The sequence below is a fragment of the Tilletiopsis washingtonensis genome (assembly GCF_003144115.1).
Source record: "Tilletiopsis washingtonensis strain MCA 4186 unplaced genomic scaffold FA09scaffold_28, whole genome shotgun sequence".
NCBI lineage: Eukaryota > Fungi > Basidiomycota > Exobasidiomycetes > Entylomatales > Tilletiopsis > Tilletiopsis washingtonensis.
The window spans coordinates 92,543-118,934 of NW_020312025.1; the positions used below are offsets into that span (position 1 = coordinate 92,543).

The 26,392-nt window shown below is 64.7% G+C and overlaps 11 protein-coding genes across 11 annotated transcripts; 4 read left to right on the forward strand and 7 right to left on the reverse strand.

Moving 5' to 3' along the window:
• The first annotated feature begins 213 nt into the window (after positions 1-213).
• On the forward strand, positions 214-2,820 carry FA09DRAFT_171056 (DUF1630-domain-containing protein). Its single transcript, XM_025739292.1, has 6 exons — positions 214-749; positions 808-877; positions 930-1,147; positions 1,207-1,301; positions 1,358-2,291; positions 2,349-2,820. The coding sequence occupies exons 1-6, from the start codon at positions 375-377 to the stop codon at positions 2,715-2,717; spliced, it is 2,061 nt and encodes a 686-aa protein (XP_025594911.1). The 5' UTR covers positions 214-374; the 3' UTR covers positions 2,718-2,820.
• Positions 2,821-2,885: 65 nt separating this feature from the next.
• On the reverse strand, positions 2,886-4,575 carry FA09DRAFT_332758 (hypothetical protein). Its single transcript, XM_025743594.1, has 6 exons — positions 4,416-4,575; positions 4,224-4,354; positions 3,982-4,166; positions 3,579-3,912; positions 3,330-3,506; positions 2,886-3,249 (listed from the first exon to the last, which is right to left on the reverse strand). Exons 1-6 carry the CDS (start codon positions 4,517-4,519, stop codon positions 2,975-2,977), a joined length of 1,206 nt encoding a protein of 401 aa, XP_025594912.1. The 5' UTR covers positions 4,520-4,575; the 3' UTR covers positions 2,886-2,974.
• A 480-nt stretch (positions 4,576-5,055) lies between these two features.
• Positions 5,056-8,973, forward strand: FA09DRAFT_302701 (putative DNA polymerase delta catalytic subunit; the record flags this gene model as incomplete). Its single annotated transcript, XM_025740412.1, has 13 exons — positions 5,056-5,361; positions 5,426-5,565; positions 5,754-6,118; positions 6,169-6,414; positions 6,470-6,735; positions 6,789-6,975; positions 7,029-7,235; positions 7,292-7,943; positions 8,009-8,300; positions 8,359-8,419; positions 8,479-8,601; positions 8,658-8,713; positions 8,782-8,973. The coding sequence occupies 13 exons, from the start codon at positions 5,056-5,058 to the stop codon at positions 8,971-8,973; spliced, it is 3,093 nt and encodes a 1,030-aa protein (XP_025594913.1).
• A 225-nt stretch (positions 8,974-9,198) lies between these two features.
• FA09DRAFT_332760 (hypothetical protein) lies at positions 9,199-9,948 on the reverse strand. Its single transcript, XM_025743595.1, has one exon. It carries the CDS (start codon positions 9,804-9,806, stop codon positions 9,591-9,593), a length of 216 nt encoding a protein of 71 aa, XP_025594914.1. The 5' UTR covers positions 9,807-9,948; the 3' UTR covers positions 9,199-9,590.
• FA09DRAFT_326904 (DEAD-domain-containing protein) lies at positions 9,846-11,894 on the reverse strand (the record flags this gene model as incomplete). The annotated part of the gene is made up of 2 exons (XM_025741233.1): positions 9,846-11,733; positions 11,794-11,894. The coding sequence occupies 2 exons, from the start codon at positions 11,892-11,894 to the stop codon at positions 9,846-9,848; spliced, it is 1,989 nt and encodes a 662-aa protein (XP_025594915.1).
• An 833-nt stretch (positions 11,895-12,727) lies between these two features.
• FA09DRAFT_332762 (mitochondrial carrier) lies at positions 12,728-14,888 on the forward strand. Its single transcript, XM_025743596.1, has 4 exons — positions 12,728-13,092; positions 13,656-14,035; positions 14,095-14,588; positions 14,645-14,888. Exons 1-4 carry the CDS (start codon positions 12,902-12,904, stop codon positions 14,858-14,860), a joined length of 1,281 nt encoding a protein of 426 aa, XP_025594916.1. The 5' UTR covers positions 12,728-12,901; the 3' UTR covers positions 14,861-14,888.
• A 568-nt stretch (positions 14,889-15,456) lies between these two features.
• FA09DRAFT_326906 (hypothetical protein) lies at positions 15,457-16,242 on the reverse strand (the record flags this gene model as incomplete). The annotated part of the gene is made up of 5 exons (XM_025741234.1): positions 15,457-15,463; positions 15,506-15,627; positions 15,687-15,717; positions 15,775-16,106; positions 16,159-16,242. The coding sequence occupies 5 exons, from the start codon at positions 16,240-16,242 to the stop codon at positions 15,457-15,459; spliced, it is 576 nt and encodes a 191-aa protein (XP_025594917.1).
• A 684-nt stretch (positions 16,243-16,926) lies between these two features.
• Positions 16,927-17,988, reverse strand: FA09DRAFT_341827 (hypothetical protein; the record flags this gene model as incomplete). Its single annotated transcript, XM_025744496.1, has 6 exons — positions 16,927-17,065; positions 17,125-17,234; positions 17,284-17,311; positions 17,364-17,602; positions 17,661-17,846; positions 17,905-17,988. The coding sequence occupies 6 exons, from the start codon at positions 17,986-17,988 to the stop codon at positions 16,927-16,929; spliced, it is 786 nt and encodes a 261-aa protein (XP_025594918.1).
• A 626-nt stretch (positions 17,989-18,614) lies between these two features.
• FA09DRAFT_332764 (hypothetical protein) lies at positions 18,615-19,831 on the reverse strand. The gene is made up of 7 exons (XM_025743597.1): positions 19,754-19,831; positions 19,617-19,700; positions 19,434-19,562; positions 19,019-19,131; positions 18,929-18,965; positions 18,859-18,876; positions 18,615-18,806 (listed from the first exon to the last, which is right to left on the reverse strand). The coding sequence occupies exons 3-7, from the start codon at positions 19,524-19,526 to the stop codon at positions 18,660-18,662; spliced, it is 408 nt and encodes a 135-aa protein (XP_025594919.1). The 5' UTR covers positions 19,527-19,562; positions 19,617-19,700; positions 19,754-19,831; the 3' UTR covers positions 18,615-18,659.
• A 504-nt stretch (positions 19,832-20,335) lies between these two features.
• Positions 20,336-21,989, reverse strand: FA09DRAFT_363514 (hypothetical protein). Its single transcript, XM_025745600.1, has 8 exons — positions 21,861-21,989; positions 21,661-21,792; positions 21,454-21,609; positions 21,108-21,394; positions 21,028-21,055; positions 20,961-20,975; positions 20,765-20,904; positions 20,336-20,705 (listed from the first exon to the last, which is right to left on the reverse strand). The coding sequence occupies exons 2-7, from the start codon at positions 21,748-21,750 to the stop codon at positions 20,776-20,778; spliced, it is 705 nt and encodes a 234-aa protein (XP_025594920.1). The 5' UTR covers positions 21,751-21,792; positions 21,861-21,989; the 3' UTR covers positions 20,336-20,705; positions 20,765-20,775.
• A 503-nt stretch (positions 21,990-22,492) lies between these two features.
• On the forward strand, positions 22,493-26,115 carry FA09DRAFT_347368 (hypothetical protein). The gene is made up of 6 exons (XM_025744803.1): positions 22,493-23,352; positions 23,403-24,606; positions 24,658-24,911; positions 24,975-25,110; positions 25,171-25,439; positions 25,491-26,115. Exons 1-6 carry the CDS (start codon positions 22,546-22,548, stop codon positions 25,911-25,913), a joined length of 3,093 nt encoding a protein of 1,030 aa, XP_025594921.1. The 5' UTR covers positions 22,493-22,545; the 3' UTR covers positions 25,914-26,115.
• The last annotated feature ends 277 nt before the right edge of the window (positions 26,116-26,392 follow it).

Genomic DNA, 26,392 nt, shown 5'->3' on the forward strand with positions numbered 1-26,392 from the left:
ATGCTTGTGTCCGCAGCTGGGCATCTCGCGAGAGGAGCGAGACATGATGTGAGTGGAGCGTGTGACACGACAATCGCGGCGGGAAGGCCATTGTGAGGAATGGCGCAGCGACGTGCGGTTGTGAGAGGTGCAGAGATCCTCAGCTGTGCATGCTCGCGGGAAGGCCTGCTCTCAGCTACATGCAGACCGCACTGCGAGGGATCAGGTATCCTGGCATGCTCCACAGCCTCTGCTCGTCGCTCCGGCACTGACGCCGCACCATCAGCGCATTCTCATCCTTCCCCGACACGTCTATCTTCGACACCGGCACCACGAGCTTCTCCTTTCGCCTGCGCGAAGTGCCCTTGATCGACCCTACACCTTCTCCTCCGCCCATGCCTGCTTCTGCACCAGCAACAGGCACGTCGAGAGCACGAATTGCAGGAGGCAAGGCGCGTGCGGCGATTGGCGCGCACTTCTTCGGCGACCGCAGCGGCAGCAGCAGTGCGAGCGGCACCGCCGCTGGCTCCAGTAGCAGCTCGCCGCGCGGCGAAGAGAACGACGTCGCTGCGGGGTACATGCCGCTTCATGCCGCTGCGCCGCGCCCAGAGTCGGACGACGATGAGCCACCGCGGACTGCGCCGCTGGACGGAGAAGAGCGCATGGTGCTCGGAAGAGGCAGAGGCAGGGGCGACAGCTCGAACTACATCTACGGCTACGCATTCTTCTGCCAGAAGCGAGACGCTAGCATCAGGCGAGGCTACTTTCAGGTGAGAAGGCCCCCGGCGAGAGCTGCAGCGACGTCGTCACTCACCTACCGCGACGCAGAAATCAATTGTCGTCCTCTCTCATCTTCCCTACGTTGCGCTCTTCGACCGCGTCATCAATCTGCTCGGACGTGAGTGCGTCGTGGCCAGCTCAGGAGACCTCGAGCTGAATCTGCTGTGTAGCGCTGTACTTTGCACACGGCGCGCCGATGCTCGAGGCCTTCTGTCAGGACGTCACGAATTGGCCAGCGCCGGAACCCGGAGCCACACTCTCGCTGCCAGTGCTGGGCTCCGTCCTGGATGTGGCCTTGCCGCTCGCAACACAGGGGCAGAGTCGCGAGACGCCTACAAGCCCGCTTCCATCGCCCCTTCCAGTGCAGCCGGGCGGCGCCGAAGCTGTGGTGAGTCCCGGCGCTCTGGAGCGATGAGGCTCTGTCTGACGTCAGGTACTGCCTCGCAGATTCTGGCGTCCATTCCAGCGACTCCGCTTGTCAGCTCCTTCCGCGAGCTCCTGCCCGACATGTGGCTGCTGTGGGAGTGTGTGCTGCTCGGCGAGTGAGTTACATGCTGTGACACTTCCGCTCGGAGGCTCTCGACTAACGCTATTGCAGGCCGATTCTGATCGTCGGGCCCGATCCGAAGCAGTGCAGCGAGGCGGTGTGGCATCTGCTCGATCTCATCCGTCCGATTCCGTTCGGAGGCGACTGGCGGCCCTTCTTCACGATTCACGACTACGACTTCAAGACGCTCGTCACGCGCAACAAGCCGCAGGCCGGCACGCTCCTGGGCGTGACGAATCCGTTCATGCTGCAGGCCTGCTCTCACTGGCCGCACGTGCTGCGAGTAGGCAAGGCGGCGGCGAAGCCAAGTCGGCACGGCAGTGGCAGCGGAGCCTCGTCTGGCGGCACAGGCTTGGGCAAGCGCGCCTCAGCACCGCCAGCGCCCTCGACGCCGGCATCTGCAGGCGGCGTTGCCGGCGGCAACAGTGCCGGAGGCGGCGGCCCAGAGCACCTTGCGGGCTTCACCTCGAAGCGCAAGCGCCGCATCTCAAAAGACCGGGCGCTGCTTAAGCGTCTGCTCGAGCTCGTCGAGCGGCCGAATGGCGGTGCCGCAGCCGATGCCACGGCCGACGCGCTGCTGCGACGCTACTTTGCCGACCAGACGTCGCGCTTCCTGGCGCCGCTCAATCGCTACGTCTCGTCGCTCATTCCTGCCACGTTCGACCTCTCTTCGCCCAGCGCAGCGCCGCAGATCCGGCCCTTCAGCACCACGGCCTTTCTGGCCTCGCTCAAGGCGCATGGCACGCCGCTTGCAGTGCGCAGTCGCTCGCTGCCTACCGGTGCAGCAGTGCGCCAGGCCCTCTACCTCGACTTTCTGCGCTCGCCGAACTTCGGCCTCTGGCTGCAAGAGCGCCTCGCTGCTGCAGAGGAGGAGCAGTGGCGGCGCAGAGTCGCAGTGCTGGAGCAAGGCGACGTGCGCACATTTGCGCAGCAGCGCGGCGAGGTCGAGGCGCTCGATCTGTGGACAAGGCTCGTGGCCGAAATCGTGAGTGCTGCTACGCTCTTGGCGCATGCACAGCTGCTGATGCTGGCCCTGCCACAGCGCTCCGTCGATGCCCGGCTCTCGTCGCCCTCGCGACCCGGCCCAGGCTCGCGGTGGCGCAGTGACACGCCAGCGCCCGACTCTTCTTCGTCTGATACGCCCGGCGCCACGCCTGCTGTCTCCTCGGCGAGCACCGGCACGCGTCACGCGGCAAAGACTGACTCCATGAGCAGCAGCACCAGCTTCAGCAGTGCGCTGGGCCCGGCAAGCGCCAGCCTCGGCAGCATGAACGGCAGCGCCAGCGGCTCAAGCAGCGGCTTCGAGGAGGCGTCCTTGCTTGCTCATCGGGCCAAGCTGACTGCGCAACTCGAGCGCCTGGGCCAGACGCTCTCGCCCGACCTGCAGGCCTCGCTTCGCCTGGCCGCGTGATGCTCTTCTCTATCCGGACGCCATCCTCACTCCCTGCGCAACAATTCTTGCGGCCCGCATCTTCCCGCCAGCACATCCACCGCACGGCTCTTCCTCATCCTCGCATACCCTGCGCCGCGGCAGCCCGCCTTGCGCACTGCACCTCTTCCCTGACCTCCGGATCGGAGGCGCTAGATCGGCTCTCATGAACGGTCGGCTGTGGCTATTACGCAATGCAAAGAGCACCTCCTCGGTGCAAAGTGTGTGGATGTGCGAGCTCACTTGGGCTTGGTGAAGAAGGAGCTGAGCTTCTGCTGCCCGGCCTTCTTCTTGTTGCCGGCCGATGCGGCGGCTGCCTTGGGCGGCGCTGCGGCAGCGGGCGCAGGCTTGGGTGCCGCAGCGGCAGCAGCGGCAGCGGCGGAGGCAGCCTTCGCTGCTCCGTTGGACGGGCGCGGCTTGGCGCGAGCGGTGGCACTGCTGGCCGCGTTGGGAGCCGCCTCATCGCCGGACTCCTCGGTGGTGTATTCCTCCTCGTGCGTGACGTCTCGCGTGACTGTTCGCATGTAGAGGTTAGCGACAGGCTAGGAAGCGGCCTCGAGCATGGACCGTTGCGCGAGAACAGCGACGACTCACCTCGGTAGCCCTTCTCGTTCTTCTCGGTGACCTTGCGCGTGACGGTGCGCGTCTTGCGCACGCGGCGCTTCCCTGTGCCGCTGCCGCCTGCGACAGCCGGCTGTGCAGCCGCAGCGCTTGTCGATGCTTTTGCTGCAGACTCCTTCGCCGGTGCGCTCAGCTGCGTGTCTTCGTCGTCTGGCGAAGGCGATCACGGGTGGGCACAGTTTAGCAAAGCGTTCTTCGACGCCGTGTCTGCTGGCAACTCACCATCCATGGCGTAGCCGATGCGCTCCTCCTCCTCGTCCTCGGCAGGCGCAGCATCGACGTCCATGGCCTCCACCGCATCCTCGTCCTCCTCATCAGACTCCACCACCATCTTCCTCTTGCTGGTGACCTTAGCACCCGCCTTGGCTGCGGGCGGCGGAGCCGGAGCCTTCGCACGACTCCAATCGAGGCTAGCCTTCTTGCCTGCTGCCTTCTGAGGCGCTGCGGCTGCCTCCTTCGCTGCGGCCGCCGGTTTTTGATCCGCGCTGGTCGAGCCGGCCTTGCTCTGCACACCCGCTGCGGGCACGGTGAGCGGCGCACTGCGCTGTGCTCCCGCCTGGTGATGGCGCTCGCCGATCAGCCTTCCGGCCGTCGTTGCAGACGGCTGCGCAACGCAATGACTCACCACCTTCTCCACTCCCTGCGCACGGATCACACCAAAGTCGCCCTCATGGTCCGGGCCCAGCTCATGCGCGCGGGTACGCAGGGCAGTGAGTGGACCAGCAGCGTCATGCTGCTTCGAGGAGGACGCAGCGGGCAGCAGGGCGTACAGCGTCTCAGACGGCGCCTGTGCGAACTTTGTGCGGGCATCTGTGGGCGCTGGCGTGAGCATGGCGAGCCGGCGGGGCGCCGGCCGGTCGCACGCACGCGCAAGCTGCGAGTCGGACACGAGGAGCATCTGGCGGGTGTTGGCCGCGCCCTCGACTGCCTCGGCCGCGGTGCCGGCGAGCAGCCAGACGGCCGGCGTCGGGAAGTCTTTGCGGTATGCGAGCATCTCGCTGTGCGGTGCTGCAGGATCAGCAGGCAGCTCCAGAGACGCAAGGCCAGCGGCGCACGCACGCGCGGGCATCGGCAAGCGGCAGGCGCAGCTGGCGCGAGAGGACGCGCACCGACACGGCCTGGCCGTCGTGCAGGCTGGTGCGCAGCTGCGAAGACGCCGCCATGCTGTGCGAGAGGTGGTGCAGGGAGTGGAGGGAGCGGCGAGCTCGAGGGATGGAGGCGGAGCGCAGGCAAGCGTCATCGACGGCGCGCCCCGTGCGGCGCTGCCTGCGGCCTGGGCGCGGCGCCCGCTGCCAGGCGCGCCACTTTACACGCTGCCGCGCGACGCGTCGTGTTGCTCTGCGCAGGGCTCGCGGTGCGGCGCCGGCTGCTCCTTCTCCACCCTCACATCCCTGCCGCGCCTCCTCTCCCACTCGTTCCGCCAGCCATGGCGCCCACGTCCACATCGTACGTCCATATCCGCACGTTTGAATTGCCCGCGCTGACGCCCCCCACAGCGATGTGCCCGCGGCGAAGCGCCAGCGCCTCTCGAGCACCGGTGCCGCCACGTCGAGCAAGGTGCCGCTGCAGCCCAGCAGCAGCGCCACGAATGGCGCCCACTCGCGCGCACAGGGCAAGGCCGGCGCGCCGAGCTTCGAGGAGACGCTCATCCGCATGAAGCACGAGGCGCAGGATGTGTGGGACGCAGGTCAGTCTTGCGATGCCATGGAGCGCAGCAGTGGGCCGCTTATCACTCCGCTGCGCAGAGCCTGCCGATCTGAGAGACACATGGCCACGGCCTGCGCTGCCGCCAATGGACCCGCGCTCTGACGAGCTCACGTTCCAGCAGATCGACATCGAGGAGCACCAGGTGCCGAATGCCGCGCCGCAGATCCGCATCTGGGGCGTCACAGCCACGGGCCACTCGGTGCTCGTGCACGTCTCGGCCTTCCTGCCGTACTTCTACATGCACGCCCCGCGCGGTTTCGTCGCCAGCGACTGCACAGCCTTTCTCAATCACCTCTGCGTGCGTGCTTGTGCTCCAAGCGTGGTGCTGCTTCGCTCGACTGACCCCTCTCGGCTGATCACAGACGCTCTTCGGCCGCGGCTCAGCCACCGCGGTGCAGCTACTCGCGCGCAAGAGCTTGATGCACTACATGGGCGACGCAGATGTGCAGTTCCTGAAGATCTCGGCGGGTGACCTGCGGGCGCTGAGCAAGATGCGAGATGAGTATCAGGCGCGGTTGTGAAGTGGCAGGGCCGCGGGATGGCGAAGGGCCGGAGCTCTGCAGTGCGCCGGTCAGACTGCTGCTGCGCTCGTCCCACTTCGGCAGGCAGGGCCGTGCGCGAGCTGCTGTGCCGAGTGCCCCCCTTGTCGCTGCGGCAGAGGCTGATACCGTGCTCCCCGTCCCCACGCAGCATCGAGCGCGGCGAGGTGTCCTTCCGCGACCTGCTCTCGGCGGGCGACTCGCAGCTGACGTACGAGAACATCGCCTACCCTCTGCGCTTCATGATCGACAAGGACATCGTCGGCATGAACTGGCTCACGCTGCAGCCCAACACGTACGCGCTGCGCTCGGAGAGCACCAAGATCTCGACGAGCCAGATCGAGGTCGACGTGCGGCCAGACGGCATCGTCTCGCACAAGCCAGACGGCGAGTGGAGCGCCACGGCACCGCTGCGCATCCTCAGCTTCGACATCGAGTGTGCAGGGAGGAAAGGCGTGTTTCCCGAGGCGGAGATCGATCCGGTCATTCAGATTGCCAGCATGGTCACGCGGCAGGGTGAGTGAGAAGCACCGCGCTGCACACTTCGCCGCACTGACACAGCTGAGCAGGCGAGTCGGCGCCGTTCATCAAGAACGTCATGACGCTCAACACCTGTTCGCCCATCGTGGGCACGCATGTGATGGACTTTCAGCGCGAGGTCGACCTGCTCGAGGCGTGGGCTAAGTTCGTGCAGACGGTCGACCCGGACGTGGTCATCGGCTACAACATCGCCAACTTCGACTTTCCCTACCTGCTCGACCGCGCCAAGGCGCTCAAGGCGACCAAGTTCCCGTACCTCGGGCGCGAGAAGAGTGCGTGCCGTGCGCCTCGCGCTGCACTGCAATGGTCTCTGACTCGCCTCCACAGACACAAAGACGGAGGCCAAGGACACGCACTTCTCGTCTAAGGCGTACGGCACGCGCGACAGCAAGAACACGGAGCTGCAGGGGCGCCTGCAGCTCGACATGCTGCAGGTCATGCAGCGCGACTACAAGCTGCGCTCCTACAGCCTCAACAGCGTGTCCTACGAGTTCCTCGGCGAGCAGAAGGAGGACGTGCACTTCTCGCTCATTACGGAGCTGCAGAACGGTGGTCCCGAGGCGCGGCGGCGACTGGCCGTCTACTGTCTGAAGGTGCGTCCTCAGCTGCGCTCTTGAGCAACAGGCGCTGATGATGTCTCATGCAGGACGCATATCTGCCGCAGCGGCTGATGGACAAGCTGATGTGCTTCATCAACTACGTCGAGATGGCGCGTGTGACGGGCGTGCCGTTCAACTACCTCCTCTCGCGCGGCCAGCAGATCAAGGTCGTCTCGCAGCTCTTCCGCAAGGCCAACGAGGACCACTACCTCGTGCCGGCGCACAAGGGCGAGGGTGAGTAGCTCCTGCGACCGTCATGCGGCTCGGCTGCTGACGCGGCGACGCAGGCACCGACGATCAGTACGAGGGCGCCACGGTGCTGGAGCCGAAGCAGGGCTACTACGACGTGCCGATCGCCACGCTCGACTTCGCCTCGCTGTACCCGTCAATCATGATGGCGCACAACCTGTGCTACACGACGCTGCTCACCAAGCCCACGATCGACCGCCTCGGCCTCGTCAAGGACAAGGACTACGTCATGACGCCGAACAACAGTGCGTCGGGCGACGCTGTGCGTGTGACTCTCTCCGCTGACGCATCACCACGACAGACTTCTTCGTGAAGCCAGGCGTGCGCAAGGGCCTGCTCCCGACGGTGCTGGAGGACCTGCTCGGCGCGCGCAAGCGTGCGAAGGCGGACCTCAAGAAGGAGACGGACCCGTTCAAGCGCGCCGTGCTCGACGGCCGGCAGCTGGCGCTGAAGGTCAGCGCCAACTCGGTGTACGGCTTCACCGGCGCCACCGTCGGCAAGCTGCCGTGTCTGGAGATCTCGATGAGTGTCACGGCCTACGGTCGCCAGATGATCGAGCAGACGAAGACGGCCGTCGAGTCGCGCTACACGATCGCCAATGGCTACGAGCACGACGCCGAGGTCGTGTACGGCGACACCGACTCGGTGATGGTCAAGTTTGGCGTCTCGGATCTGGCGCGCGCGATGGAGCTGGGCGCCGAGGCGGCCGATATCGTCTCGGCCACATTCGTCAAGCCCATCAAGCTTGAGTTCGAGAAGGTCTACTTCCCCTACCTCCTCATCTCGAAGAAGCGCTACGCCGGCCTGTACTGGACGAACGCGGAGAAGTACGACAAGATGGACACCAAGGGCATCGAGACGGTGCGCCGCGACAACTGCCGCCTCGTCCGCATGGTCATCGACACGTGCCTGCGCAAGATGCTCATCGACCGCGACGTCAAGGGTGCAGAAGAGTAAGTCGCACTGCCACGTGATGCGCTCGGTAGATGTAGGCTGACCTCCGGCGCGCGCTCTTCAGCTTCGTCAAGCAGGTCATCTCGGACCTGCTGCAGAACAAGATCGACTTGAGCCAGCTCGTCATCACCAAGGCGCTGGCCAAGGCCGACTACGCCGCGAAGCAGGCGCACGTCGAGCTGGCCGAGCGCATGCGCAAGCGTGACGCTGGCTCGGCACCGGCGCTCGGTGACCGTGTGGCGTATGTCATCGTCAAGGGCAGCAAGGGTGCGGCGGCCTACGAGAAGTCCGAGGACCCGCTGTACGTGCTCGAGCACAACATCCCGATCGACACGCGCTACTACCTCGACAACCAGGTGCGAGCGCTGCGAGGTGCGAGTTGACACGCGATGCTGATGTGCTACCTCCTCACAGCTGGCGAAGCCCCTGATGCGCATCTTTGAGCCAATCTCCGGCGCAGGCGCCAAGGGTCTGCGTGCGTTGCGTTGTCTGGCTCCAGAGAGGCATCATGCTGACAACTTCCGCTCCCTGCAGTCAATGGCGCGCACACGCGCAGCGTCCAGGTCGCCACCTCGACGGTCGGCTCGCTGATGAAGTTCGCCGTCAAGACGGCGCAATGCCTCAGCTGCCGCACGCCGCTGCCGGCCAAGCTTGGCGGTGAGTCTTTGCATGCTGCCAGCGCTTCGAGGCTCCGGCTCACACGCGCCTCGCAGATGCTCCCGTGTGCGAGCGATGCCGCCCGAAGCTGCCCGAGATCTACGCCGAGAAGGTGAGCTGCCTTCGCAACCCTCGCAAACGTCCGCTGCGCCCGTGACTGACGCTGCACCCCACACTCAGCTGATGCGCGCCTCAACACTCGAGGAGGAGTTTGCGCGCCTCTGGACGGGCTGCCAGCGCTGCTCCGGCACCGTGACGCAGGACGTGCTGTGCAGCAACTCGGACTGTCCTGCGTTCTACTCGCGCCGCCGCGCGCAGAAGGACGTCGAAGAGGCCGAGCGCGTGCTGAGCCGCTTCGACACGACATGGTGATGGCGCGCCGGCTCACACGCCGCGGCCGTGTCTCCCTTTGCCCCTCGTCCTGGTAGCCCTGCGTCACTGTCACTCTCTTTCCTCTGAATCTCGCCAGACCTCTACTTGTACTACCACCGCATCCGATCGTCGCGCACCCACCTCCCACGCCCAGGGACTCCTCAATGCACCTCGTCCATCATCGAGCATACGACGTCATCTCAGGCAAGCACGACAGGCAAGCAGTAGGTGCGCGAAGCTGGGTATCCATTCATGCGTGAGATGCTGCGTTGTCAAGATGGGGGAGGGAGGTGAAGAAGAAAGGAGGGGAAAGGTGTGCGGATGAAGGCCGCGCCTGTGCGCGACAGGGACACAGCGCCACGCTCGCGGGACCGGCGCAAGCAGGCCCTCGACGAGCGCGCGTGGAGAGAAGGATAGAGGGTAGAGGAGGAGGTCTAGTGTGTAGTGTGCGAAAGAAAGAGTCTATTGGATGTCGAGTCTTGAGATCGATGTGAAGAGGGTGACACGGGATCCCAAGGGTTGGTTTGAGTCGGACGAGGGCGAGGCAGCATGAGTGAGGCCTCGTGGAGACTCTTCTTTTTTCGCTCGTAGAGGAAGAGAGAGGGGGGTGCCCAGGCTCATCGGCCGGCCTGGGCTTTTGAGATGGGTGCTCGGAAGGGAAAGGATGGAGAGAGGGAGGGAGTCGCAGCAGGTTGATGAATGACGATACCGGGGCGAAGGATGCGAAGACGCGCGTGCGCTTGATGCACGCGCTCGGAGAAGAATGAGGAGGGCGCGAGAAGGCGAAGATCGAAGGCGAGGAAGAGGACGGATGGGCATGGGGCTTGCTTCATGAGATGCGTTGTGGGCACTAGCTTGTGCCGCACACCCGCTTACCACCACGACGGGCCGCCGCTGCCGCCGCCGTACGAGCCGCCGCCACCGCTGGCCGGCGGTGGGCCGCCGAACGCGCCGCCGGCGCCGCCGTAGCCACCGCCGTAGCCGCCGCCACCGCCGCCAGCAGCCGAGCCACGGGCGTCACGGCCAGCGAAGCCGCCGCCGCCGCTGGAGCGCATGGGAGCGCGCGACGAGCCGCCGCGGCCACGGCCGCCGCTGCGGAAGCCACCGCCTCCGCCGCCGAACGCGCTCTCGCGCGCCACGGCCTCAAGCCACGTCGGCACCTCCTGGTTGGCCTCCTTGAGCAGCTCGAGCATGTCGCGCACAATGTTGCGGTTGCCGCGGTTGAAGAAGGCCGTGGCGTGGCCGGTGTTGCCGGCACGGCCCGTGCGGCCGATGCGGTGCACGTAGTCGTCAATGTCCGACGGCAGGTCGTAGTTGACGACGTGGGTGACGTTGGGAATGTCGAGACCACGCGCGGCGACGGCCGTGGCGACCATGATGGGCGTGCGGCCCGTGCGGAAGAGCTCGAGGGCGCGCTCGCGCTCCTTCTGCGTGCGGTCGCCGTGGATCGACGTGGCGCCGATGTTGGAGCGCAGCAGGAAGTCGGAGAGCGTGTCGGCCATGCGCTTCGTCTCGACGAAGATGAGCGTGAGGCCGCCCGTGGGCATCGAGGCCAGCACGTCGAGCAGCACGCTGCGCTTGTCGTCGTCCTCGACGTACTCGACCTTCTGCGTGATGTTCTCCGACGTCGAGCCGACACGGCCGACGGAGAGGAACATGTACTCCTTCAGGAAGTCCTTGGCGAGGATCTGGATCTCGCGCGGGAACGTGGCCGAGAACATGAGCGTCTGGCGCTCCATGACGCCCGGCATGTCCTCGCCCTCGACGATGCGGCGGATCTGCGGCTCGAAACCCATGTCGAGCATGCGGTCGGCCTCGTCGAGCACGAGGAAGCGCACGTTGGCGAGCGAGATGCGGCCGCGCTCGATGAGGTCGACGAGACGGCCGGGCGTGGCCGAGAGCAGGTCGCAGCCGCGCTCAATCTGCCGCAGCTGCGAGCCAATGTCGGCACCGCCGTACACGACGGCGGGCTTGACCCAGGAGCGGTAGGTGAACTTGCGCGCCTCCTCGTGGATCTGCGAGACGAGCTCGCGCGTCGGCGCAAGGATGAGCGTCGTGGGGAAGGCCTTGCGCCGGCCGAAGCCGCCGTTGGCCATCTCTGCCGGCGGCGGCGGCGGGCCGTGCGTGAAGAGAGCAGAGAGGATCGGGAAGAGGAAGCCGCCCGTCTTGCCGGAGCCGGTCTGGGCACAGCCCATGAGGTCACGGCCCATCTCGACGATGGGGATCGAGTACTTCTGCACGGGCGTCGGCGTCGTGTAGCGCGCCAGCAGGATGTTCTCGAGCAGGTGCGCGTCGATCGGCGGCGACGTGAACTCCGTCACCGCCTCGGGCGCATCGCGGCCCGAGACGTCGACGGGAATGTCGCCGTACTTGTCGAAGTTGATGCCCGACGACTGGTGCTGGCCGTCGCCGGCCTCGCCGAAGAGCTCCTTCTGCAGGCGCGCGTTGGGCGCACCAATGACGTGCACGCCATCGCGCCAGGCACCGACGCCCGAGCCACCGCCGCCGCCGCTGCTGTACGAGTTGCCGCCGAAGCCGCCGCCACCGCCGCGGCTAGGCGCAGGCGCAGAGTCCCAGCCGCCGGCGCCGGCGCGCGAGGCCAGGCCACCGCCGGGCGCACGCGGCGGCGGAGCGGCAGCAGCGGCACCGCCGCCGTTGCTCTGGAAGGCCGCGGGCGCGGCAGGCGCACGCGAGGCGCCCAGCGCCGGGAAGCCATTGCTGGCGCCGTTGGCCGGAGCAGCCTGGTGCGGCGCAGGCGCACTGAGAAGAGCACGACGATGAGCTTAGGCCTGCGCAGAGGAAGAGTGCAGGATGACTCACCGAGGCGTGAAGGCCGGCGCCGTCGACGAGAGGCCGTTGCGCAGGTGCGGCGGCACGTAGGCCGACTTGGGGCGGCCACCCTCGCCGCCCGAGACGTTCATGTTCGCTGGAAAGGAGCGTGTCAGCAGGCAAGACGAGGGCAAGAGGGTGGCACAAGGCGGCGCGTGCGGCGGGAGAGCGCAAAGACGCAGCCACTCAGACCAGTGGGACTGGCATCTCGCCAACCTACAAAGCAGCAGCGCTATAGCAATGCACAATGGCAGCACAGCATGCCGCAGCGCTCCTCGCCACGTACAACCATCATACGCTCAAGCGACCCGAGCGCGTGACCCTTCGTGCCTCAGATCTCTTGCGCCGCTCCAGCACGGCACCGCCACCTCCATGTGCACTCTGCGCGGCTGCTCACCAAGCTTGCTGGCGGCACCATCGACGCCCTTGTCGGCCGCGGGCGCTGCGTTGGCAGCGGCGGGGGAGCGAGTGGCAGACTCGTACGTCATTCGTGAGGGAAGAGAGGAGAGGCGATTAAAGGGCGTGGCAGAGAGTGCAAGAGAGACACAGACAGAAGGACAGGACCGGAGAACGAGTGCTGTGGGGTGTGTGTGTGCGTGGTGGGTGGGGTAGAGAGAGAGGTGCGAGCGCTGCTGCGCTGCTCGTCATCCATGCCACCGCCACGCGCTGCTGCTGCGCACTCCGACTGGCAACGGCTCGCAGCCGCCGTCGTTTGCGCTGCGCCGCGCGTTTTCGCGACGCGGCTAGTGACAGGCACGGCACAAAGGACACTGGCGGCGTGCCCTCTCTTCTGTGCCCTCATGCGACGCGCGGCGCAAGGTCTGCCGAGGTGGCGAGGCAGAATTTCCAGGTCCTGCGCACGTGACCCCTCCTCTCATAAAAGTCTCGTCGAGTGAGGCCGTGGACAGGGACGCCGTGCCCTGCGTGGCTGAGCAATCTTTTGAGGCGCTGAGGTGGAGCGAAGGAGCCGCTCAGGCCTTGCGCCTCCTCTCCGCATCGGACCTCGCACAGCTCATCACCCAGCCTCTCTCTGCACGCGGCTTCTTTCCTCACCTCATCTCGTGTTCACACACCACTCGCGCTCTCCGCTCCTGTATCGATGGCGAGCTCATCAACGGCGCACGGCAGCGCCTCCACCGCGCACATCTCCTCCACCGCCGCCGCCGCCGCTGCCGGCAGCACGACGATGGCCACGACGCACTCGGCACTGCCGCCCGCCGTGCCGCAGCCGGAACGCAGGCGGGAACAGAGGGCAAGGCCGCACGGATGGGTCCACTTTGCTGCAGGAGGGTGAGTAGTGCATCGTGGCGAGAGCGAGTGCGTAGCACACACAGGACGGGATCAGACGTGGAGAGATGCAGCCGGGAGCCTCGCATGGAGAGAAGAAGACTGGAGCAGCTGCAACGCGCTGTGCACAGCTGCCAAGCGCTGCATCGACTGCCAAGCCAGAGCTTGCTGTCAGCGTAAGGCGCAGCCGGTGTCTGCTCGCGCTGTCCCGCTGCGTGAGCAAAGAGGCAACAGGCATGTGCGCCTTCAGTCGCCGAGACGCACTCGGCGCGCTGGGCGAGGTCAGCTGTTGGGTAGGGCATGCTGTCTTGGCGCCACCTGGCCCCGCTGCGCTGGTCGAAATGTGCCAGTGGCGCAGCTGGCTCTCTGCGTACTGCCGCCAGGCTTGCATGGACGGCGAAGTCGGCGGACCTCGAGCGGTAGACTCCAGGTAGCACTGGCATCAGAGCCAGGCGCTGCACAGATCATGAGCGGCACCTGCCTCTGCTTTCGGTCTGCTCGGGCCGGTCTTGTCGCTCCCAGGTCTACGCTGCCCGCTCGCCCTGCTGACGCCGTTCGCTTCATAGAGTGGCGGGCATGTGCGGCGCCATCGTCACGTCGCCACTAGACGTCGTCAAGACCCGTCTCCAATCGGACCTGTTCCGGCCCGTCACCTCTCCTCGCTCCACCGCAGCAGCCGCCTCGGCAGCTCGGAGTAGCGGCGCCTTCTCCCAGACACGGCGTCTCGCGTATCACTTTGTCGAGACGGCACAGCTGCTGCGCACCATCGCTACCCGCGAGGGTCCACGGGCGCTCTTCCGAGGCCTAGGCCCGACGCTGCTCGGCGCTGTGCCGGCGCGCTCCATCAACTTTTATACGTACGGCAACGGCAAGGTGTTCCTTGCTGAGCACCTGAATGGCGGGAAAGAGTCGCCGGCGGTACATCTGGGCGCGGCAGCACTGGCGGGTGAGTCATCGCGCCTGCGACTTCGCAAGGTTAGCTCGTGCTGACAATCGCTGCTCAAGGCATCGTCACTGCGACGGCGACCAATCCGATCTGGGTCGTCAAGACGCGCCTGCAGCTCGAGGCATCGGCCGCTGAGCGTTCGCTCGAGACTGCGCGCAACGCTGCTGTGGGGCGGCATGCCTCCTCATCAGGCGCAGCTCCCGCCGCCTCTCGCTCTCTCAGCACCTCTGCGCTAGCCGCGACCTCAGCCATGCGTGGCGCCTCGCTGCAAAAGTCCTTCTTTGCCGGCTCGAACCCGTCCGTGCCGCGCTCGTCCAGCACGCAGATGGTGCTGCACATCGTGCGCTCCGAGGGCATCCCCGGCCTGTACCGCGGCATGAGTGCCTCGTATCTCGGCGTCGTGGAGGGCACCATCCAGTGGGTGCTGTACGAGAAGCTCAAGCGCTGGGAGAGCAAGAGTGAGGGCGAGGAGAAGCGGCAGGGCTTGCGCACTACGATCGGAGCAGCGGGCACGGCGAAGCTCATCGCCAGTCTCATTACGTATCCCCACGAGGTGAGTCCTGCGCTACGTCGCATCCTGCTCTGCTTACTGACGCTCGCTCCACGCAGGTGCTGCGCACACGCATGCGGCAGCAGCCCTCGCCGGGCGAGGTGGCAAAGTACACGAGTCTGCGCAAGACGATCGTCTGCGTCTGGCGCGACGAGGGTGCCGCGGCGCTCTACGGCGGCCTCAGCGCGCATCTGCTGCGCGTCGTGCCGAACGCTGCCATCATGTTCTCCGTGTACGAGCTGGCGCTGTGGCTCGCTGCGCCGCCGCCGTCGTAGCCCCCGTGCCGCACCGCTACACCCTTCCAACACGCTATTATCGACCACCGCTCTTAAGCCCCCACTCGCTGGACCTCACCTCGCTCGTCTCTCTGGTTGCATCCGTCACCTATCTACACAGCCTCCGCGCAATGACACCACTTCGCTACTCAGCATCCCTCAGTGCATCCTAGTCTTATGAAATCGAAGGCCTGGCTGAAGTGGACTCAGCCCGACAACGGGGCATTTGCTCGCACCCGGCCCGCCCCGGCGAGGAGACGCTCCGACGCGGGCCGGCCCACGTGCTGGTAGTAGTTCAGGCGATGTGTGATGCGCACTGGCGAAGAGCTTCCCATGAGCAGCAAGAGGTGCAGCCGAATTTGATCTCGTATGTGCCTCCGTCGAGCAACTTTCCACCGTCATGGAGAAGGCGAAAGAATGCTTCTTCCTCTGTGAGCACACGGATGAGCGAGACGCCGAAGCAGGAAGAGGCGCCACTGACGGGCGTAACGATATTGCTCGAGGTCCGGTCCGTCCCCGTAGTCGACCAGCTCTTTGAGGAAGTGGTACTCGGTCTCACGAGTGTAGAGGCACACATTTTTCCTGTTGAGTCTGCTTCAGAGACTGGACGCAGTGGCGTAAAACAAGCCAGCTCAGCTAGCTTACCAAAACTGTGCGACAGTAATCGGACAGTCCTTCTTGTTGCTAATCTCGACTCTTGGGTTCTCGGTGTCGTCCGACGCAAGCCTATTGCGCACCATGCAGGACTTGTCAAAGCGGTCGAATGACTGTTGTATGTCACAGTCAGACAGGCGCTAGGGACATGCGTAGCGGAACGCGAGATTACCTTGCAGTCGCGAATGATCATCTTCGACACCCTGAGCTGGCTTCAGCCGATTTTGCACCTCAAATGTCGCCAATCTTGCCCCACTCACGGAGGCTCTGTTGCATTGTCGCCCACCGCGGCCAGCGTGTGAAGGTAAGGCATGCGACGTGCCTCTTGGAAACACGGGAAGTCACAAGCCGAGCCTGGCTCAGAACAGTACTCCTCGTTGTCCCAGTATCCGCACGCAGGGTCCCCAGAGTAGGCGTGAATGCGCTCGTACGGCGTTGCAAACATGAAGCCCATGCTGACGAGTGGGTGCAGCTTGAGCTCGCCCTCTTGCAGACCTGTGAGCTTTGCGACATCGACCTTGGCCGTGCGAAAGAGCTTCGCATCGAAGGCAGGATGAGTCCCAATGAGGTCTGCAAACGTCTTGCATGTGCGCTTGAGCAAGGATCAGACGTCGTGCGCAAGGAGAAAGAGCACATCCACTCACCTTGATTCCGCGCAGCTCACGCCCGTCGAAGTGCAGCAAGATCTCCAGCAGTAGTTCAAGCGGCAGCGAAAGCAGCAAGGGCATGGCTGAGTTGCGCGGCGGCAGGCGGGGTGTGGTGGTTGCGTGTGAAGTTGCTGCCGAAGGCCGGCGAGGCCTGCGTCTTCATCATCTGCGCACGGCGGCGCATGATGATGCCGCTGGCGGCGGCGGCACCCCTGAGCGCCGAGTTCCCACGGCGGCCCAAGCTCTCGCTCTGCTTTGCCTCGGAGCGGCCAGCTCGTCTTGCCCAGCCTCACCTCGGCTATGGCAGCAGGCTGCACGGATGGCCACAGAGCTGAAGCGATGGCAACTCATCTCGACACTGGCCTGGGACTGAACGCGGTTGCCGCATCGCACACGCGCTCTGCGCAATGAGTGTCACGCCTGTCACGCACGCGCACTGACGCTCTCTTCCCTCCCACTGTTCGATGACTCTCTCTGCCTTCGCTGCCATTGACCGAGAACAAGTGTGGACACGGGCGCTGATATGCAATGAATTTGCAGGGAGACTGGCGCGCAGGAGCATCGACCGACGCGACTAGCCTGGATCTATGGCCGACTTGGGCTCGATGTGGCTTCTCGAGTACATGTCGACACTCATGCTCGTCCTTCAGCTTCTCGAGTCTTGCACGAGATGGTGAGCCGTCCTTGCGAGCGCGGCTTCTGCGCGAGCAACGAGGTCGACAGACTGAAAGAGTACGGCAGCTCAATTGCGATGTCAGCACAGCCTCATTGTCTGAACTGGAAGAATGCACGGACATCTTCTATCAGGTAGTTCGGCAATTCATCCCAGTCGGCCTTGACATACTCTTTCAACTTTTTGTCTATCTTTGTTTTGACCTGGCCGGCGTAGAAGCAGTAGCAGCGCCTGTGGTGTGTCAGTTGGCAGCAACGGAGCCGAGCGCTTGAGCGAAGACAAACTCTCACCAGAACTGCTCGACAGAAATCGGCCGGCCATCCTCGTTATGGATTTGGAAGCGACCGACCATGCTCGACTTGCGAACGAGCTTGTAGTTTCTCGTCTCCAGCGACGTGCGCTACGGCGCGAAATTAGTATGACACTCAGAGGCCAGACGAGTGACCTACCGGGTCAGTGACCGTCATGTGCGAGACCCTGCAGCTGCGTCAGAAAGCCCATGCGCGGTTCTACAGGCGACTCGACTCACGGAGGGTCTGTGGCATTGTCGCCTGCCGCTGCCAAGGAAGCCAGGCGTGGCTTGTGCTCATCCTCGGAGCGGCTCGCGAGAAAGTCGCAGTCGGCCGCGTCGCTTCCTGCAGCGGGAAGTTCCTCGTAGCTGATCTCGAAGTGGGCTTTGATGAGGATGAGAGGATGCAGCTTGAAATAGTGCTCGCCGCTCCAGGTGCGGCTCCTCTCAACGGCCTTCACTTTCAGGAAGCTCCATCCCTGTGAGCGGAAGCACGTCAGCTGGCACTGGCGCTGAGACGTGCCTGGTGGTACGCACGAGCTCCGGGATCAGTCTGAGCGGGAGGCTAAGCGGGACTCGCGAGGTCTCTGTGGAACGCGCCCTGCGGGCCGTGTACAGCTCGAGGCCTCGTTGCAGGAGCGCTGCATCTACGTCCCTGGTGCGGAACATCAGTCCGTCGAACTTTGGCTCATCGATGAGCGCACTGAGGTGCTGGCAGGTGCACTGGGCGATGATGAGCGCCCGCAGGTCTCGTCTGGCGCGGATGATGTGCCGCACTCACTTTGAGGAGCCGCAGAGCGAGGGGCGTGCAGTACAGAAGAACCTCGATGCGCAGCTCGACAGGCAGCGAGAGCAGCGATGCCATGGCGCCGACGGATTCGGTAGCGAGGAAGCGGCAGTGTTCTGCACTGGAGCTGCACTGGAGCTGCGTGTGAGCGTCAGCATTGCGCTCTGTCGGCGGGCCAGCGTGACATGTGACGAACCTGCGAGCGAGCGTGGCACAGGAACACGACGGACGGGCGGTGGTGGGCAGAAGGGGGTGGTGGAGGACGTGAGCGAAGCTGTGGACCGCATGACGGGTCCGTCTCCGCTTCTCGGCTTGTGACGAGTCGGCTGCCTGCACATGCGCTGCCGACTCGACTGCCGTTGCTGCTTGCGGCACCGCCTCGAGGCGAGTTGACATGGCTCGCGCGCGTCTGCCTGCCGCTTTCGCCACGCGTCGCGTCAACACCATGTGTCCGAGAGCTGCGTGCTGAGCGTCCGAGCTCCTCTCGCGGCAACGCTCGCATCGCAGGGCGCCAGCTTTCGCTACGCAAGGCCGCTACGGCCGTCGCAACATGCCAACAACTCATGCCAAGTCGGCTGAGCGAGCGAGCGAGCGAGCGGACAAGCTCCCCGAATTCACGCACGGTGGCTGCTGAGTGTCCTGTGCGGCAGGACTCATCTCCCACATGGCGCGGTCTTGGAGTAGTAGAAGTACAAATGCTGATTTGAGACATGATGCGAGAGCTCGGGAAGTGAGGGCAGTCGGGCAGATCACCACTCGTAGCCAAAGAAGCCCGCTGTGTAGCCATTAGCGTCCGTGTCATCGGAGCCCCCGTCGGGGTGAATCCAAGCCTCATACTTTCCATCCGCCACCACCTTTTCATGCTCCAAGCCCACCAGCTTGAAGCGGAAATCTTGCTGAGATCCTGCGTCAGCGTCATCTTCAGTGCAGCTGCGAAGTGCTGCGCACATATGTTTCGAGAGCGCTCTAGACCGTACTGAGTGAGCTCTGGCTCGATGACACGCTCCGGGCGACACACCTTGTTAGCGTGCTTGGCGAAGAAGGAGAAGCATTTCCTGGGGCGTGTCAGTTGCGAGCACGTAACATGGGAGACTAGATGCCTGCCCACCAGAACTGCTCGACCGTGATCGGCTCGTCGCCTTCGCTGCGAATGACCATTGTAGAGTGCACACGGCGACGCTGCACTTTGCTCGTGTTCGTCGTGCGGATTGCAGCTAGGTACTGCGATTTGAGATGAGAGGTAAGCGCCAGGTCAAGCACAGAAGCACGCGGCGCACTAGAACGTCCTCAATTGTCATTTGAGCGACCCTGCAGGCGTCCGAGTCAGTTGAGTCTTCGCAAGGGAGCAGAACAACACTCACGGGGGATCGGTGGCATTCTCTTTTGAGGCCGCCAGGCAATGCAGACGCTGCCTTCCCTGCTCTACGCTTGCGTCCTTGTCGTCGTCGTCGCAGCGAGACACGCCGATGCCCTCATATTCACGATCGAAGCTTCCGTCAGAGCAAGCGCGGCTGAGCCCTTACCTTCATGATCCGGAGGACAAGAGTGTCGCAGTACAGGAGAACCTCGGTGAGGAGCTCAACAGGGAGCGACAGCAGCGAAGTTGGCGCCGACATGGCGAGGAAAGGACGAGGTGTCGAAGCACGGCGCTGCTGATGACAAGCAACGTGAGCACGACAGCTCGTGTAGAGGGGAAATCAACTCACATGTGAGGCGCGAGCAGCAACGACGCTGGCACGTACGCGGACTCGTCGACAAATCGGCGTTGATGGAGCGTCAAAGGACGTTGACTGCGCAGCGTGAGTTGGAGTACGCGGCGACAAGCAGGCGCGCGTCAACGTACACCACAAGGCTGCAACTGAGCGACGGCGTGCGACAGAGCGTGTGAGAGGTGCAGTAGACGGGACGGAGGAGCGAATGCGGTCGTCAGATGAGGGTGTGGTGGTCAAGAGCAAGTCCTGCGCCGCCGCATGCCTGCACGTCTAGCCGAGCGCGCGCGCCGCGCGAGGTCCCGTGACGCCACCGCACAGCGAATACATCAGCTCAGCCAGCAGCAGTCTCGAGCCTGCAGGTGCGTCTTGTAGGACGCATGGGCAGCAATGCCCTCCTGATCACGCTCGGTCCACCGTGCTGAAGTGCTGCAGTATTCCCGCCAGCGCAAGGCACGTCCCACAGCCCGCCGCTCGACGCGCTCGACGCGCACGACGCTCGCCGACTGAATCGTGCAGTGCAGCGCAAGGGATAGTTGAACTAGGGCGGCCAGGTCTCGCTTGCTTCAGCGATTGCGGGCGTGATGAGTGGGGGCAAGGCAGCCAGCAAAAGCGTGCAGCTGCTGCCACAGACCTCGTCAGGCTCCAGCGGCCTGGCAAGCGGCTCACGCCGTGGTCGGGCCCGACGTCAGATATGATGGCTGCTGAATCTCATTGCCGTTGCTGCAACATCTTCTCGATCTGCTACTCCTCTTCCTCCTCGACCATTCCATCCTCCCCTCCGTTCTCCGCTTGCTCGTCCCCTTCGCCTTCCTGTGCGTCAGACTCCGCATCCCCATCTCTTGCAAACCAGCGATCCTCATCGCTCTCGCTTCGGAACCAGCAGGCTATGCAGCCACAGTGATCTCTGTGCTTGCAGTAGCCGCACGAACACATCTTGGCGTCGTCGGAATCAGTCAGAGTCTCATCAAACTCGTCAACGCCAACCTTGCGGATGAGATAGCGGCCGTTTGCTTGCAGCTCAGCAGGAGACGTTGCAATGCTAGTCAGCCTCTTTGCCTCGCGGATGCGAACGTGAGGTAGGCTCTGTGGAGGTGATATAGTCAGTCAAAGCGTCAGACAGGGTGGCTGAGGGTCACACTGACGTCTGCGGTGCTCACCAGAACTGCGCAACGCTAATCGGCTTGTTGTCCAGGTTCTTGATCTCAAATTGTGCCCGCCTTGCGCGAGTCGAGATGATCTTGCCGTTCTTCATGACAAGCGTCTTGGGCACCATGCTGAAGGACTGAACGGCGCCGCAAGTGAGCAAAGAGATGTGCTGGCCGACGCAAGCAGACTGACGCCTTCAACACAACTCTGTGTGAGCTGGCGTCAGCGCGTAAGTCAGATGACGCAGGCTCTGGCTCACTGTGTCAACAAGCACAAGTTCAGAGACGCTGCAAGGCAACAGAGGTCAGAAAAGGAGTACAGTGTCAGCATCCGACTCACGGAGGCTCAGTTGCATTTTCATCAGCGGCTGCATGCATGTGAAGCAGTGGCAAGGGCTCGACAGCCTCGCCGCTCTTCTCCCTCGGCTGCGGGTCACAGCTGTCGCAGAGCTCCTCAAGCCGGGTGCATTCACTGCAGTGAGCTTGTCGAACGCGCATGTTGTGGTAGCGCTCGCCGAAGATGAACCTCATATTGAGAAGCTCGTGCTTCTGGAGCGGTCCGGTGAGATTGCTGAGCGGCTCGAACATGAAGTAATAGTCATCAATGAAGGTAAAACGCTCCATGCTCTTTTGTGTGGCAAGTGTGAGCACACGTCAGTAGTTGTTGAGCAATGCAAGCCGCTCACCGTATTCAGCTCCTTCAGTAGATAACACATGGCCGGCGTGCCCTGATGGCGCTGCACTGCACTCTCGAGCGCAGCCATGTCGACCGTCTTGGTGCGAAACAGAAGCTTGTCGAAGGCAGAGCTGTTGATGACGGTGTTGAAGGCCCGGCAGGTGCGCTGCGAGCCTGATCAGCACGCACTCCAGCTCTGCTGTGCACTCAGACTCACCCTGAGAACGCGCAGCTGGTGCCCGTCACCGCACCAGTCCGGCAGTATCTCAATCTGCAGCTCGACGGGAAGCGAGAGGAACGAAGTCATATCGCGCGTTGCGAGAAGGCTGGGCACCGCGGCAGTGGCACGCTGCGAGGGGCCGAGAGCACTCAGCAGATTGCGGCTACATGACAGATGCATGAACGCGCGCAACGCACCTCGCAGTCGGCAAGAAGGAGGCCGGCGCCTGCGCTGCTGCTGGCTCGTGCGCGTGTGCAGTAGCGCGACGAGGATGTGTGCGCAAAAGAGCGCAGCGGCAAGGAAGCGGCAGCAGATGGGCAAACGACAGAGCAGAGAAGGGTGTGGAGGTGGTAAAGCAAGATGGCTGCGCTGCGCCTGACATCATGGCTCGATGGCGGCGCCGGCACGCCTCCTGTGCCGGCCGAAGGAGGCAATTGTGCTCGACATGAACCCGTCGCGGCGCAGCACTGGGAACGCCACGGCCGGCCTGCCTCTTTAGTTTGGCCGCCGCGGCGGGCCACGGACACCGGCGCGTCGGGCGCTGTGCACATGGCCCCTGTCACGACGCAGGCAGCCAAAAGCTGACGCTGTCGCTTGAGCTTGCTGCAGCTCTGTGGCAACGAGCATCGAGGTGCAGATGCGCAAATTAATGCTTGCGGCTGATCGATGCGCTCAGACTGATGCTGGCTCAAGCGTGGGTGCGGCGCGTAGAGGGGCAGGGAGGCACGCCGCGCGTCTTGCGCGACGCAGGCAAAACACCAACACCGCGGCGGCGACGCGTGCCCGAATGCCGCCGCGCCGCCTCGCTGCTGCTCAGCCTGCCGCACCTCTCTCACACCTCCTCCTCACCGCTGCTCCATCTCACCCGGCGCACGCGCCCTCATGCCCACCGCCTCGTCTGCGCGCCGGCGATCCTCCGGCCTCGGGCACAGCGACTTTGACTCGCCCGACGTGCTCGCACGCCCACGCCGCAGCGACGCCGGTGCTCTCGCCACGCCCACGCCTGCCTCGTCGCGCCAGCCGCTGCGCAGCACAGCGCCCAACGGCGGCCCGCCAGCTGCGCCTGTGCGCGCCGCAGACGCCCGCAAGCGTGCCGCCATGCCGGCGCCGCGCAAGAGCGCAGCACGGAAGAGCGAAGATGCAGCGCCGCCACGTCGGGCTGCCGCTGGTGCCGCACGACGCGTCGTAGACTCGGACTCGGACGACGAGCTGGCGGGGGGCGATGATGCGTACGGCGAGGAGGACGAGGGCGACACGACGATACAGAGTGCGCCGCGCCGCAAGGCCGCAGCTGCACCCACGCCAGTCGAGACGAGCAGCCGCACGCAGATGGTGCCGCTGCAGACCAAGCCGCGTCTGCCCGGCGGCGGCGTGTCGGCGCTGGCACGCTCGCGCATGGCGTCGTCCGGCGCCGGCACGGCTGGCTTCGCACGGCGAGGCGCGCCCTCGTCCTCGGACGCTGCGCCGCATCCCTCTTCCTCGTCGGCCTTCACCGACACTTCGACTCGCTCGCGAGGTGGTGTCGCCGCACTGGCGCGAGCGAACGGGCCGCGCCGCAGCCTCGGCGCGTCGCTGCATGTGCAGGCCGGCAACGCCAGCGCCAGCCACGAGGCGCAGGCCAAGGAGGTGCAGAAGCTCAACGTCGACTCGACGAGCTTCGAGGAGTGGATGAAGATGGCGACGGACAATGTGAGTGCGCTGCTGCGAAGCACCTCTCCAGTTGCTGACACGCGCCGCAGAAAATCAACGCGAGCAACACGTGGAACTTTGCGCTGATCGACTACTTCCACGACATGTCGCTGCTGCGCTCCGAGTCGGGAGACGGCAGCATCAACTTCCAGAAGGCGTCGTGCACGCTCGACGGCTGCATCAAGGTGTGGACGTCGCGCGTGGACAGTGTCGTCGTCGAGACGGGCAAGCTGCTCTCAGGCCTGCAGGACGACTTGGACTTGCGCACCTCGAAGAAGGGCAAGGAGGCCGAGGACGAAGAGGACGGCGAGGAGGACGAGGAGGGCAACACCAAGTCCAAGAAGCGCAAGGGCAAGGCGCGCGAGGCGACGCTGGCCAAGAACTTCTCGCAGCTGGCGATCAAGAAGCTCGACGTCGAGTTCTCCGTCGACCCGCTCTTCAAGAAGACGTCGGCCGACTTTGACGAGGGCGGCGCCGGCGGGCTGCTGATGAACCACCTCGGCGTGGACGGCAAGGCGCGCATCGTGTTTGACGCCTCCGACGTGGCCGGCGTGGCAGACGAGGGCGACGAGCAGGATGCGCTGCCGGCCGACGGCGACGCGGACCGCGAGGCCACGCCGCTGGCAAGCGCGCAGCAGGACCACGAGATGGTGGACCTGACGAAGCTGCGCGTCACGCTCTTCGGGCACGACGAGGCGGCCTTCAGTGGCAGCGAGAACGCGCTCAGCGCACTCCTGTCGCAGCGCACCATCTGTCCCACGTTCGCCTCCTTCCGCTTCGCGCCCGACGACACGACGCCCTTCTCTGCGCTGGGCTTCGAGCATGCGCCGGGCAACGACGGCTACTCGGACCCGGCGTATGACGACTCGATGGGCGGCATGCCGGCGTTCGACGACATGCCGGAGGGCGACGAGGGCGAGGACTTCTTTGGCGCAGGCAACGACTACGCTGGCGGCGACGACGGCGACGACATCTTTGCGGCGCCGCTCGATGTGCGGCAGGGCTCGCACGATGCCGACGACGATGACGAGCTTGCGGCGATTGCACACGACCAGCCGCGAGGCTCGGCTGCGGCGCCCTCGCAGCGAGACCTCGCACTCGCATTCGTGGGTGTTGGCGCCGCGCAGGACGAAGAGGCCGAGGGCGGCGCAGATGGCATGTTCGACTACTTCGACCAGCACCTTGTGAAGAACTGGGCGGGCCCGGAGCACTGGAAGATGCGCAAGGGCGTCGGCGCCATGCCGGGAGCCAAGGGTGAGTGCTTGCGGGCGGGCCTCGAGGCTGACATCGCTGACACATCCACAGGAGCGGACGCAGACGGGCCAAGCGGCTCTTCCGCGCCCAAGGCCGCGCCTCGGAAGAGCAAGGAGGCCTTCGTGATCGACTTTACCACTCCAGCCGGCGCCATGTCGAGCGCGGAGCTCTTTGCGCCGGCCAAGGGCGGCGTGGGCATCATGCTGCCGCGCAACAAGGGCGCCGCGGACCTGCATCTGCTGCCCGAGGACCGCCACTTTTCGAGCCGAGAGCTGCTGCGGCTGGCGATCAAGCCGCGTGCTGTGGTGAGTGCCGTCTGCGGTGGGACATCGCCCCTTGCGAGTGCTGACAGTGTGGTTCGTCTACAGCTGAACTTGAGGCGAAGAGGCGCACGGGTGGCGCAGACCAACGACGTCGACATGGCGCATCCTGCCGACGTCGACGAGGAGTTCTGGGCGCAGGCGGCCGCCGAGCGGGAACAGGGCGTGGGCGGCGCGTACGACGGTGAGTGCTCGAGCTGGGATGGGCACCACAGGCCAGTGCTGATCGCTCACACCCCTGCAGAGCACGAAGCGCAGCCCTTCAACACCGAATTCTTCCACGACGCCGACGACGACGGCGCGTTCGACATGCTCGAGGACGGCGGGCCGAGCGGCTTTGGCGACGAGGGCGAGGAGGAGGAGCTGCCGACGCAGGCCATCCGCCGTATCCGCCCCGAGTACGTCAACTACGCCAAGCGCGCCAAGCGTGTCGATGTCAAGCGCCTCAAGGACTCGATCTGGAAGGAGCTGGCGATTGACGTCGATGCGCTGAGTGACGAAGAGGACGACGAGGTGAGCGTGACTGGTGTGTCTGCTGCTCTCCCGTTGCTGACGCCTTTGCAGCCATCAACACCCGGCCGCACCAAGCCAGAGCCCGGCAGCTCCGGGCCGCGCACCTTCTCGGCGGTCATCAGCGGCCTGAAGAAGTCGTACGCCAAGGAGAAGCTCGACGAGATCAGCACGTCGTACTGCTTCATCTGTCTGCTGCATCTGGCCAACGAGGAAGGGCTGGACATTCGCATCGACGACGCCGCTCCCTCGTCCTCGCAGAAGCGCGTGGCGAAGAACGAGGCGCCACTGGACAAGGAGCTGGGCGAGGAGAACATGGAGGGCATTTTCCGCCGTCTGGCCGCCAGCGCTGCGCAAGGCGTCCTCGACGACGAAGACGCAGGCGGCGAGGAGGGCGATGGCGACGGTGGTCTACGTGTTGGACGCCTCGAGAATCTCGTCATCGTCAACGACCGCAACGCCGGACGTGGCGCCTAGCCTTGCTTCTCCCTTCTCTCTGCCTCTCTGCTCGCTCGTGCCACGTCACTCGGAATGCGTTCCTCTCTCCCGGAGCTATACCTCACTCTTCCCTTCCCTTTCGCCGCTGCCGCGCTGTGTGCCTGCCGCTCTCCTCACCCCGCTCCATCTTGCCTGTACGATCCTGAGCCTCGGCTATGTAATCCGCACGATCTGAGTCTGCTGCTCGTCGAGTGCGCTCCCATCGCAAGCGCCGTAGAGCAGTCAAGCGTGTGCAAATGTCGAGGCGGCCGCACGAGCGCGAAAGGGGCGCGCAAAAAAGAGACGACAGGGGGTGTCCCGCGACGCGTGCACGGCCCTCTGCGCAGCGTCAGCAAGCCAAGCCGAGGCTCGCCCGACGCTCGCGCCTTGCCTTACGACGTCCACCCTCTCCCACCCTCCATCTGGTCGGCGCTTTACCCACCCGCTGTCCTCCTTTTCCTCCTCACCCTCGTCTCCGA